The sequence below is a fragment of the Rhineura floridana genome, chromosome 19, assembly GCF_030035675.1.
Source record: "Rhineura floridana isolate rRhiFlo1 chromosome 19, rRhiFlo1.hap2, whole genome shotgun sequence".
Taxonomy (NCBI): Eukaryota; Metazoa; Chordata; class Lepidosauria; order Squamata; family Rhineuridae; genus Rhineura; species Rhineura floridana.
The window spans coordinates 15,355,726-15,369,286 of record NC_084498.1 but is presented as its reverse complement, the minus strand read 5'-3'; the positions used below and the strand labels follow the sequence as shown (position 1 = coordinate 15,369,286).

Below are 13,561 nucleotides of genomic sequence, written 5' to 3'. Positions count from 1 at the left end.
AATGCAGGTATAACAACAATTCCACATCACACACACACAAAACCCCTTTATCTTAAGCCATGGATGGGTAACCTGAGGCCTGTCAGATGTTGTTGGACTCTAATTTCTATCAGTTCCAGCCAACACGGCCAAAGGTTAGAGATGATGGGAGTTATAGTGCAACAACACCTGGTGGGCCTTGACCTAGGCAAGTTATTTTCCTTAAGAGGTGACAAAGAACAAGAATCAAAAGTGATAAAGGTGACACAGGACTAATTTTTGTCCCCTTGCCAAGATTTGGTGGTGAAAGTGTTACTTTTCCTTCTGCTAAATGTACAGTACTAATCGTCAGCATTGCTGTGTGGTATTGATTTACTCACTAGATTTATAAAATGAAATACTTTCTGCCATGGGAAAAGGCATGCTGAATTCTCCTTCAGCTAAGGGAAAATCCATCACCACTACCCACCCCAAGGTTACTAAGATGATTCTTCAGAACACATCTTTGAACTATTTAAGGGAGTGACACAAACCTCACATCTGTGATAGCAAAAATGCCACTTGTTCAAGCTTGGTAAAAATTTGAGAGATTCCAGCTTCGCAACTGAAAGCTCACTATGACATATCCATCATCTAAAGCTCCACATTGGAAATGCTAACAAATAACTGAGGCTAATTACTAGTAAATATATGAATGAAAATGGTGTTATTTCCAGATATTGCTCTTGGCTCTTGTGAACAATCCCTGAACTCACCTTGTACACCAGGGACGGGTGATCTGTGGCCCTCCATGTTGCCAGACTACCACTTCCATCATCCCTGATCACTGGCTACACTGACTGAGGCTGATGGAAGTCCAACAGCCTCTGGAGGGCCACAGGGTCTGAACTTTGTATAGTCCTGTTATAGGCTATACCCCGTCTGTGCAGACTGAACTGTGTTCGAAATCAATTCCACAAATTAATTTGTCATAGCATTCCCCCATCATAACAGCTTCAAGAGTCTGCTCCTCTCCAATACAGAGATGCTAGTGCTATCAGTGAACCAGGAACACCAGCCTCCAAAATCTCACCTGTGTCACAACCTTGCCATAATCAAGTCAATTTGCGAAACCATTATTTCAGTGTGGCACCCCCTGTACTTTGAAGCACTGTTATTCAACCTTGGGTCCCCAGATATTGGTGGACTACAACTCCCATCATCCTTGGTGATTGGCTAAGCTGGCTGAGGCTGATGGGAATTGTAGTCCCACAACATCTGGGGATCCATGGTTGAAGAACAGTGCTTTGGAGCTCCCTGGCTACTAACATTAGGCAGGTGTCCTTGCTATGTTGTTTTAGGTGCCTGCTGAAAGGTTTTTCTTTTTAATTTCAGCAAGCCTAGCTATCTACACACATAATTCAGTCATGTATACTTGTTTTTGAATTTTGTTCATTCAATTTTACAGTTTTATGTATACCGCTTAGAGGTTTATTTATTTTTTATTAAGCAGCTTATAACATTTCTTAAATAAAACAAGTAAGTTGCATTAGACCTCAACAACCCCAGGCTGCAGAATAAAGATAACACTGGCCCACACTACAGGACTGTTGTAGAGATTAGGGAGAAACCTACCTGAAGGTAAGCAAAGCACATATAATATTAGCTATATATATTAGGAAGGGGAAGGGAAAAAAAGGGGGATGCATTGTTTTGAAATTGGTTTCTACAGTACCTTGCAGTTGCAGAGGCTGTCCTGCAGTGAGCTGGCGAAGCTGACTATGAGATAAAGTAAATTTATTCCCCTGAAACTGCAGCGTCACAGGAGTCTCTGGCTGAGCAATTCTGCCCTGTGCTCCTGCAATAGAAGCCAGTTGGGCTATTTTTACCACTTCACCACCTGCAGGAGGGGGAGAGAACTACACATTAATGGGGGGGGGGACTGAATTCCAGATAGCCTTCCTTCCTTCTTGCTTCGGTTAGTAAGACTGATGCTGAAGCTGCCCCCATGCAGAATATATAGTGCAGAGGAGAAAAGTGTCATATACAAGTTCCACAGGCACTGCTTTCATACAGGTGATGTACAAATAGGTTTTGTTTTAATGTAGAACATTTGGAGTGGGGTGCAGAAGTTATCCTTCCACATTTACAGGCAGCAAGAGCAACCTGAAAAAACTCATGTGACACTTTGTAAACCAGAGAGTAGGAAGTTATTAAGGTCGGGCCTCCATTGCCTTTTCAAAAGCAAAACACATTCCACGGATGCCAAAAAGTTCACAAGAAGCGCCAATAAATTTGTCAAGTTTAGTGACTTAACAAACGAAGCAAGGATTGTTTTGTGTGCTCTCACCTGTAAGCTATTACAAAATATTAGGGGGATAGCAAATCAAGAATAGTACCTCATTATGGCTATGGTAGAACTTCCATTGAAAGGATTACACAATGGATTTTTACACTGTGACAAGTTTATTTCACATCAAAAGCCTGTATATTTCAGGTGTTTTTAAAACACATTATTGTACCTCACCCTTATAACATAAACACAATGTTCAGGGTGTTTCACAACAAGTTAAAAACAACTATGACATTATTCATAAAACAATTCAGGTCAACTGGAAAAATATTCATCATACATTTTTAAATTATGAAAGCACAGATCTGTGCTTCCAATGCACCGAGAATGCTTCAAATGAAAATCTTGCCTCAGTTTTTGAATCTGAGCCACCGTGGATCTTTAGCTTTTGCAAAGGCAGTTTATCCCCCCCCCCCGTGATGAAAATATTAGTATATCAGTGCTCTGTAATTTCTAGACATGCTAGTAGTGAACCATTTCCATTCCCTCCCCAGTCTGCCTAACAGCTGCAATTCACCTCCAAGGAAGTCGAGAAGCCTTCTTATCAGGATGAGGTTAGTGTTTTGTTTAAAAAAGAGAGAATCTAATTAGGAGGAGGAGAGCTTTGAAGGAAAAAAGGAAGAAGTTGTTTCCGGGTCCAAAAGAGGTCTGGCCAGCGAAGGAAACATGCAGAAATGATGAGATTAAGTTGACACCACTAATGTATGTCCACAGCAATTTTTCAAATTTGTTTTTCTTATCCAAATTTGGGACCTTTTTCCTTTGGGTCATGGAAGCAATGTAGAAACAGTGAGCAAGGCTACTCAGAAGAGTGAAGGGAGAGGGAGGTATTTTTTTAAAAAAAAATCAACATAAAACAAGCCACCACAACAAATCATTCTGTACACATTTTTAGGGTGCCTAAAAACTTAACCTCAGGGAAGTTTTGAGGAAAAAAAATAAAAATAAAATAAAAAGGTGGAAGAAACCTGTAAAGGGGAGGTCGGGGTGGGGGGCACTTACTAGGCAACCGTGCCTGAGCCTGAGAGGTTAATACCAGCCTCTGAGGCAGCACACTCTGTTGGATGGTGTGTGGGGGGGCCTGTGGCTGGGCCTGGCCTAGCTGTAAGGCCTGCGCAGTGGTCTGACCCCGCAGTTTCGCAGGATTGGCTGGGCTAGTTGCTGTGGTGAAGGTCACTGGCTGCTGTTGTCTTGGAGGAGCACTGATGGAAGACTGAGTTGTCTGAAACTGTGGTGCTGCAGAGGAAGAGGCGGCTGCAATCAATAAGGTTGGGTTGTGCAAGCTGTTAGTCAGTCCTGTTTTAAGGCTTATAGCGCCGGAGGCTTTTTTTTTTTTTAATTAGCTCTAAGTACAGAAATGCTGCAAAATCCCTCTTTTCCACAGGCTATACAACTAGGAGCTTAAATGCCAACAGTCTCACCGAAGTCATTAACAATTACATGCATTACTGATTAGGTTCACCTGCTCGTTACAGACACACACATCACTTGAGGAGGTCACAAAGGCAACAACTGGCTATTAGTTTGTTTCCACAGCCATTAGTAATCTAGAATGTGGGGTTCTCAACCTGTGCCAAAGATGAGACCGTCAGGCAAAAATCTAGTACAAAAATCCCCCTGAACAAAATGGAACACACCCTTGCCCCCAGGAGGTTTACCTAAGATAGATTCTACTACTACTAAATATCACCTTAACGTGTTCAGAGCAAACTGAAACACTGGGGGGGGGGGGGAGAAGGTGGAATATGGTACAAGTTTTCCAGAAAGATGAAGGCAAGAAGACTGTGCGGTTCAACGCTCTCCATATTAGAAATCTCCCGCCCCCCCAAAAAGGATGGTATATTCCTTCCCAGGGCAGCAAGGTGAAGACTACATACTTGAATGTTAAGATCCTGCTGGATCAGGACAAAGGCTCATCTAGTCCAGCATCCTATTCACACCATATGCCAACCAGATGCCTATGGGAAGCCCAGAAGCAAGACCTGAGCACAAGAGCATTCTTCCTCCTTTGCAATTCCCAGCAACTGGTATTCAGAGGCCTTCAAGTTCCTCTCACAGAGGGCTCCTTGCAGGTGGAAAACTGGCTAGGCTAGAATCTTTTTTCTTGACATGACAGCTTTCGTCATCCAGGGAGCTTGTGCCATGGGAAACGCTACCTGTATCCTAACGATTGGTGCAGTTCCACAAGGAGTATTATCATTATGTTGTGTTTTTTCATTAATTGCTTCAAAAGCTTAGAGCAAGTTTTCAGAGATGGAAGGATCTATGAAAGATGCTGGAGAAGTCCCTGCTTGACGCAAAACAAATTGTTGTGCACACAGGTTTAAGGGGCAGAGGTGGTCAGCACCCACAAAAAAGTGGTGTGACCAGGACAGAAGCTTACACCTCTTCTCAGGGAGGCTCTCCTTTCATTCTGAGGACCACTAAGGGCCAATTCAAATACTTAACTGGTACATAGGCAGGGTCCCATTCAGAGGTCAGCTGGCAGTATAGCAAGTCTTGGGAAAACCTCATCATATTTCACACACAAAACTTCCCCACTGATCTATTTTGAGTGGCTTTCCAATGGCCTGGTAAATGCAGGCAAGAGCGATGAGCAGGGTCCAAGGGGAAGCAGCTGTACAATCACAACGGCATTAAACTTTCCTTAGTCCACAGCTTCAATGTGTCAACTGAGTTGAAAGAAATGGCTGTAATTGCAGTGGGAGGGTTGGAGGAAACATTTCAATTCATCAGGTTAGAATATGATGATCTGAGACTTGGGCGAACACTAGAGTGGCAATAACCTTTCTTACCTTGATTTGCAGATACTGTAGCTATAGGCGACCTTCCACGCACTTGTCCCTGTTGAGCTACCATTGCTGTGGTTGTCGTGCGTTGTACTTGGGCAGTGGGAAAAGTCGCCGTTCTGCCTTCAGGCCTCTGTCCATACTGAACAGGTTGGAACAGCCTGAAAAATGTAGGCATTATTATTTACTTCCTCCCACAACAACATTTAACAAAACCGAACAAAATATTGTTTTGCCATACATGCTTACAGAAACACAGCTCTTTACATTTCCACAGCTAAAAAATGCAATATGAAGAGTGGTTATCACAGCAAATAGAACTGGGGTGATATTTTATTAAAATATTTACAGACCACCTTTCAGTCAAGGCGGTGGCGCAAACCAAAACATAAACCTTTTTAAAACAGAAAGAACAAAATTAACAGCAGAGCAATAAAACCTCAAAAATGGTAAAAAAAAAAAGAGTTATCAACCCCCTATTACACAATTTCAAATGCTGAGCAGAACAGAAATGTCTTTACTCCCTCCCACTGCTCAGCTTCCAGCTGGCAAGAATCTAACTTCCCTAGGAAGGGAGTTCCATAATCAGGGTCTTGGCACACAGAGGCCTGTTTTGAAAATACCAGCCCATCCCAACAGCCAAACCCTGATTCCAATCCCTGGTTTGGAAGCAATCCCCATTAGCAGCAACACTCATTTGTCCGATTTGGACATCACAGCAAAACGACGCTTCTCCCAAACTATGGAAGAGGCGCGAAGGAGCACATGCCCCTACGAGGGAAAAAGAACACAGGAAGCTACCTTATACCAAGTCAGGCTGCTCATCCATCTATCCCAGTACTGTCTATACTCTGACTGAAGCAGCGCTCCAGGGTCTCAGGCAAAGGCATTCCCATGACCTGATACTAACAGCCTTTTAACTGGAGATGTCAGGGATTGAACCTGGGGCCTTCTGCACACAAAGAAGGTGCTCTGCCCCTGAGCATGAGCCAGCAGAGTATACTGACTGCCAAACCATGGTTTGGGGACTGGGGCCCATGCTGTCCAATACAGGCCAGAAAATTACCAATTCATTATTTCATTGTCATTACTATTACACACACAGCTATACACATAGCACATTCCAGTGACCCAAGACAAGATCGGTCCCCTATCCCCTCAGGAACTGAGGATCTAGATTTTGTAGGAACAGGGAAAGAGAAAGCGGGGGAGGGAGAGAGATGGATAATAAAATAATGAATCTGAGCAAGCACAGCTTAATTTCAGGCCCACTTGAAGTTCCCACTTGAAGTCTGAGATCACTTAATTCTCCATATAAAAATATTTGCTCCACAAAGAGCTCCAGTGAACATAGCTCTAGATAAACCATGTCAGTCAAGTTTTTTTTTTAATATATGCCAGGAATCCTTTACGCATGAGGGAGCATTTAATCGCAAGAGCACCGCTACAGTGGCACAGTCCAGATGCAGCTTTACCCCGTTCGCTGGGAATGAGGCAACAGCTGCATATATTTATTATAAATTCTTTCCATGCTGCTTTTCAGGGCAAAGGCAGTTTACATGCATAAATGAAACATAAAACCCCCGAAGCATCTCATGCCAATAAAACTAAACCATTAAAAGAAGCAGTCTAAGAACATTTCATAGCCTACCAGAACACTAAAACCAATTTAACCCTCTAGAGTATAGTGTTGGAGCACGCAAGGAGAGGGGAATCTGCTCTGCTGGAGGAGAGACATAGGTGGATTCCACCCTCAACAAAAAGTGCTTTTAAGCCAGCAGCAACGCAAGCCATTAAACAGTAAAAACAAAATTCAGCTCAGTGACTCAACTAAAAAGCCGCTTGAATTAAACAGGCTTTCAAGGCCTGTTTAAAAACTGACATACCTGCTCGGCTTCAGCTTTACTGGATTAGGTCTTGGGGGAGGTGGAGGAGAAGAGTAAATTTCCTCAATGAGCTTTCTGGTCACTTTTTGCTTCGGCAACACTTGCGACTCATACAGAGTCATTTTATTCTCAATCCCAATCAAATCAAAGAGACTCAGGTCAGTATCCTACAGGTGGGCATAGAGAAATTTAAAGTATCACTCTACCTACTATTATTATTAATATTTATCATATTTTTGTGGATCACAAATTGAATATGAGCCAACAGTGCAATGTGGCTACAAAAAAAGGCAAATGCTATATTAGGCTGCATTAACAAAAGTATAGTTTCCCAATCATGTGAAGTATTGGTTCCCCTCTATTCAGCACTGGTTAGGCCTCATCTTGAGTACTGCATCCAGTTCTGGACACCACACTGTAAGAAGGATGCAGACAAACTGGAACAGCTTCAGAGGAGGGTAACGAGGATGATCAGGGGACTGGAAACAAAGCCCTTTGTGGAGAGACTGACAGAACTGGGCATGTTTAGCCTCGAGGAGAGAAACGTGAGGGGAAATATGATAGCACTCTTCAAGTACTTGAAAGGTTGTCACACAGAGGAGGGCCAGGATCTCTTCTCAATCATTCCAGAATAATGGGCTCAAGTTACAGTAATCCAAATTTCAGCTGAACATCAGGAAAAACCTCCAACCATACTAGAACCATTAGTACGACAATGGAACCAAAGGGAGGTGGTGGGCTCTCCACCACTGGAGGCATTCAAGAGGCAGCTGGACAGCCACCTGTCCGGGATGCTTTAAGTTGGATTCCTGCATTGAGCAGTGGGTTGGACTCGATGGCCTTATAGGCCCCTTCCAACTTTAATATTCTATGAGATCATCATCTACAACCCACTCTTTTTCTCAAAAGGAAAAACCACCATTGTTTGATTTAAACAATAAAAATGCACTGAATTAGTTATTTTGAATAATTTTTAGCCGCCTTTTCAGACAAAGTTCTCTCAAGGCAGCAGGCAACAGTGTTAAAAACTATTACAATTTCAAACATTTGAAAATTAAAACAGTCATTAAGAGACACAATTCAAATTATTAAGTAGTGGCAGCTCTACATATCAAGAGGCTGTCTGAATCAAAATTGTTTTCAATTTCTGTCTACAAGACAACAGAGAAGGAGCCTGGTGAATTTTCACATTGAGGGCCACTGGGTGCTGATCTCTGAATGACTGGCGCTGGATGCAATATACCAGGTGTGGAGAACTTTTCGCTCTCCAGATGTTGCTGAACTACGACTCCCATCAGCCCTAGCAAGCACAGCCAATGGCCAGAGATGGCAGGAGTTGAAGTTCAGCAACACCTAGAGGACCAAAGGTTCCCTGCACCTGCTATAAATGATTGCTAGATAGATCAAGCCAGTTCCCAACAAGATGTTACTAACTTATCTGATGAAGAGGCATTGCTGTGCATATAGACGCAGGCTTGTACACCCCTTTACTGTCTCTCATATAAGCACATGGATGTCAATCACCAGGGACGTAGGACGAATAAGGTGCTACATAACAATGCTGCCGTAGGGGCAAAATCTGCCCATTACTCGCGACAGCCCTCACCAACAAGGAATCTGCAAGCAGTGCCATGTGTAGAGAAGCATAGGCATACTGCTAGCTCACACAGGAGCACTAGAAATATACAAGCCCTCAAATCTTGGAGAACTTTAGCATGAAAATTCTCTCAAGGGGGATGTCACAGAAAGAACGTGAAGAACCTGTGGGCCCTCCAGACATTGCTAGACTACAACTCCCATCATTCCTGAGCATTGGCCATGCTGGCTTGGGGCTGATAGGAGTTGGAGTCCAAGATAGCCACAGGTCATTCATCCGTCTTAGAAGCCCGTTGTTTAACTCACCTTCCAAAGGTCACGTTCAAGTGCTTTCAAGACCAGCGAAGCAATTCTATACTGCAGCACTTCCGAGACATAGGAGAAACTGGAGAGCCTAGGGTTTATCAGATCAGGATGGTTACAGATCTTTTGCAGCCGCATCAAAACATGAAGAACGCTGACAAAATGTCCACTTTTGAGAGCATCTTGGGTTCTGCCAACAGAAAGAAGCATGTCAATCTGGAACAGATTTCATGGAAGCCCTGTGAAATGGCCTTCATCACTCAAGTCACACGTCTTACGGCTGTCGTGCAAACTCTTAAAATGCTAATTTATTATACTTGTATCCCAATTTTCTTTGGAAAGCTCAGAAAAGCTTACATGAAGCACACACCAGTCTCCCAGCAAAGCACTGATCAAATCCATGGCAGCTTAGCTTAAACAATTCTGCAACATTAGGTACTGTCCCAAGACCACTCACTGTAGCAAAAGTGTTTGTAACATAAGGAAACGTTCAAAAATGTGAGTCCCCCCTCCTGATTACTAGAAAGATGCTGTCTATCTTATCAGCTCATTCTGCTGCATGTGTTGACCAGATCTTGCATAATCCAGTTCCAAATCTAAAAGTTATATGTTAAATTCTCTCTCTTTTGCTCACTACAATACAACGTCCATGTTCAGATGATTAAATCCTGGCTTAATATGCCAGGATATGCACAAGCTATGTATAAACAGTCCCTTTGTTTCTCCTTCCATGCAAGAAGCTAAGCCAACCAAAAAGCAACAGTTAACCAGCTTCCCATTACAGGCAAAACTATGTAAGTGTGGTAAAGGACTCCCAAGCGAGCCACATTTGGAAGCCAATTTTAAGCCATGGTTCTGAATCTGGCTCATTTAGAAACCCTCAGCCACATGTCCAGGTTTGCACATAACAGGAAGCTGTGGTTTGTTTTGCTGTTTGCACAAAGGGAGGAACAAAGGGGCTTTGTGAAGTTGTATACAACTCAAGTATATCCTGACTTATTAAGCTAGGATCTGATTGTTTGAAGGTGGCCAAAAGGTTAGTAAGCACATTAAGCACAATCTGAAATTTCTGCATTGTAAAAGTCATAAAACAAGCCGTACCCTGGCTGCAGAATGACATCTTCATACATCACTTTCTGTCTGTTTGAAAGCCGACACTTGAGCACATGCTCATATTTTTTGGTTAATTGCTTTTCGACATCTCTTTTCGATCTTCGCAAAATAAATGGCTGGATCATCTGGGGGGGGAGAAGGGAGAGAGAATAGAAAAATCAAAGTTAACGTTAATACAGGGTTATATTCAACTAAGTCGTACTCAGAGTAAACCCAATAAAATTAGCCATGTCTGTTAACTTCAATGGGTCTACTCTCAGTAGGACTAGCACTGAATACTACCCAAGCCCTTTGTTAAATAATATTAAGTGAATCTGGGACAGCCACACATGCAGCTCTGACACAAGTCATGTGACTCACTCGGTGTAACCTGATGACAAGTTTGTGGCAGTAATCCTGATTCTCCTCATTAGCTGCTTTCACTGGGAAATCTAGGTAGGGTTTGGAGATCCCTGGAATCAAGAAGTGCACCATCGTCCACAATTCCATCAGTGTATTGTGCAAAGGTGTATCAATTAGGAGCAATCGGTGCTGGCTGTGAAGAGAGAGACTTGACCAGTTCAAAATGCGGAGCCATAGTTATCCCACTGGTGACCATCACCCTACTTAATGGGAAAAAGAGAACTAGCAAATAAAATCAACAAGGGGGGGGACCACATAAGCAAAGAGGAAACACATTCAGGCCCCAGTCAGATTAGGAAGTAACAAAAAAGTTGTCATGTGATTGTCTATCCCAGGGTCCGGTTTCTTTTAGATATAGCAACTGCAGGGGGTCTCCAATCAGTACTGCAGCATGCAATGTGTGTGCCCTCCACCATTTTCTTGCCAAAAATCGCACCACCCAGCTGCTACTTGTCTCCCAAAGGTGCCAACACCTCTTCCCCATATGTTGTGGTTCGGATCTACACCTATCTACCTGCAGCTATCCTTGGAATAGAAGTCACATGGCAAACATAATCTGCTCCTGGTCTTAGGTGTTACTCTGAGAACTGGGTATGATGGAGCAAGTCTTCAGCTTTTGTACATCGACTCTACCCTCTAATGTAGATAGCGATACCTGTGCCAGTGGCTGCTGTTCCCACCTGTACTTGGGATGTCCCTCAAGCTACCATTTACCAACCTCACCCCCTCTCAACATGGAGATGGATTCCTGGCCCAAACAAGGATCATGCAAACTAAGTTTGCGGGAGCTCAGCTCATGACACAAAGAACAATGACTTCCTGGACCGCAGGTGGCAATCCGGTGGCCCTCTAGACATTGTTTGGCTCCAACTCCCATCAGTCTCAGCCAGTATGGCCAACAGTCAGGGATAATGGGAGCTGTAGCTGCTCAACTACATCTGCAGGCCCACTACCTTAGACCAATGAAAAGTATTAGGAAGCACAATGTACACTTCTACAGACCTGCGAAGACCAAAAAGCGCTTCCCAGTGCTTCTCCGTCATGTTCTTAATCTGCTGCATCTCATCAACAATGAGGTACTTCCATCGCATCTTTGTAAATGCTTGGTGACCTTTGAACAACTGCTTATAGGAGGTGATGCACACATTAAAACTGTTGGGTTCCATCCACTGCTGCTGGAGGAAAAAAAAAGGAAAAAAGCAAAGAAAAATAAAGTTGCACAGTATGACAAAAGCTTTCAAAACCGACAAAGAGGGAAGACGGAACTCCCAGAGCCTACGGCTTTATTCAAAATAAGGACATTAATATAGTTGCATTTGTTGGAGCAGACAGGCAGAAAGGATGAAGAGCTAAAAGGGGGAAATATCACACTCTTTGCTGCTAACCAGAAATCATGCCCCTCCTGCCTGCCTTCTCAAGACTCTTACTAGAAAGAAAGGATGAGAAGAGTCCTGGACATCTTAATGACTAAGAAATTTGTTATGTAAGCATGAAAACACAAAGTCTCTGCTGAGGCACACAGCTTAATGGATAAAACATGACCATAGGAGCATATGTTCCTACGAAAATAAAACAAAAACACAGGACCTTATACCAAGTCAGGCCACTTATCCACATAGCTCAGTATTATCTACAATGACTTGCATCAGGATTTCAGACAGGAGCTTTTCCTAGCCTGGCTTGGAGACACTGAGAATTAAACCTGGGACCTTCTGCATGCAAAACATGTGCTCTACCATTCAGCTATAGTCTCTTCCTCTTGATCTAAACTACCACAGAGGATCTCTTAAGCGGAAAAGTGATGCTCTGAGCTCCTCTGAGGAAGGTGGGGGAATATCTATGCAGCAAATAAATTGCCTGTACCGAGTTGTTTCAGATTGTGGAACCTGGACTGCATCCCATCAGCTGCAAGGGGCCAGAAGAGTCTGCAGTAAACAGAAGTGTTGCTTCTGTGAGTTGGCATCTTTTAGCATCCACCACACCAAGTCCCATCTGCCCCATCCCTCTGGAGCAAAGGCGGGGAATCTTTTTCAGGCCGAGGGCCACATTCCCTTCTTTACAATCATTTGCGGGCCACCTGCAGTGGTGAGTGTGGCCAGTGGCCAAAGTGGGGAATGTACATAAACTTTACTTTTGTACAGTAGGCCAGTTTCTGAACACAGTCACAAACCCCTCTCTATCCTGGCAACCAAGAGGCATCGCCAGCGTTGAAGGACACATTCCAAGTAGGCAAAAAACACAAGGAGGGTACATCCACTGAGGAGTGTGGCTGAGGAGGGGGTGTAGCCTGGGGACAGTGCCAAAGGCTAAATTCCTGAAGAAATGCATCTGGCCCCTGGATCTAAGGTTACCCACTCCTGCTCTGGATGGAAAAATGTGGACTAGGACATCAACTGCCAGGAGCCATATGGCACGGTCATGAGCAGAGACCTTTGTTTAGGATGTTAAATTGTTGTAAGTGCCTTGTTTGTTAAGTCAATCTCTGCTGGAAGGTGGAGCACTATTATAATAAATAAGGAATAAAAGGCAGAATTTTGCTCAGCAGACTGACGTTTAATAACAACAACAACAACAACAAATCTTCAGAGCACTGTACCTGTCTTTTTGCTCTAAGTTCCCGCTGGCCACCAACGTAGAGCAGGATTTTCAACCCAGGGCACCAACGCTTTAGTTCAAGCTCCCACTTCAGTATATTACAACTCCGAACAACAATGAGATGAGGACCCCAGTCACCTGCAAAGGAACCAAAAGCAGAAGCATTCATGAGAGCTACGCACTTCAGAAGAGTCCAATTCTGGCATGCAAGCCACCCCTTGTCCTGTTCCCAATTGAAATAATTAGTAGCCACAAAGCAGAGGACAGGCTTACCCTCATTACATGCCAAATGTGCAAAAAAGGCAATGACTTGCACTGTTTTGCCAAGCCCAGCCTCATCTGCCAAAATGCCATTGAGATTCTTCTTGTACAGCTTGGCAAGCCAATCTAAGCCAATCTTCTGATACTCTCGAAGGGAACCGTACAACAGAGGTGGAGTGCTGAATTTAACCTGCAACAAAATTAACCATGTATGAACACACCATTCTGATTCAGGTTTTTCTTTGCAGGGCAGTCAGCTAACCTTTGATATAAGTAACGTTTATTTCTGTAGATCAATGCAAGTG

General features: G+C 43.5%; 1 protein-coding gene across 20 annotated transcripts in view; it reads right to left on the bottom strand.

Annotated features, from left to right (window-relative positions):
- Positions 1 to 13,561, bottom strand: part of EP400 (E1A binding protein p400) — a 103,378-nt gene that overhangs the window by 46,637 nt on the left and 43,180 nt on the right. For 14 of the 20 annotated variants that reach the window (XM_061603275.1, XM_061603288.1, XM_061603282.1 and 11 more), the window contains 10 exons: positions 13,269 to 13,446; positions 12,997 to 13,133; positions 11,403 to 11,575; positions 10,359 to 10,533; positions 9,987 to 10,123; positions 8,889 to 9,075; positions 6,987 to 7,153; positions 5,107 to 5,261; positions 3,314 to 3,565; positions 1,694 to 1,858 (listed from right to left, as the gene is read on the bottom strand). In XM_061603275.1, coding sequence (XP_061459259.1) covers positions 1,694 to 1,858; positions 3,314 to 3,565; positions 5,107 to 5,261; positions 6,987 to 7,153; positions 8,889 to 9,075; positions 9,987 to 10,123; positions 10,359 to 10,533; positions 11,403 to 11,575; positions 12,997 to 13,133; positions 13,269 to 13,446 — 1,726 coding nt within the window. The remainder of the gene's footprint in view (positions 1 to 1,693; positions 1,859 to 3,313; positions 3,566 to 5,106; positions 5,262 to 6,986; positions 7,154 to 8,888; positions 9,076 to 9,986; positions 10,124 to 10,358; positions 10,534 to 11,402; positions 11,576 to 12,996; positions 13,134 to 13,268; positions 13,447 to 13,561) is intronic. The other 6 variants (XM_061603280.1, XM_061603293.1, XM_061603295.1 and 3 more) reach the window with 3 other exon arrangements.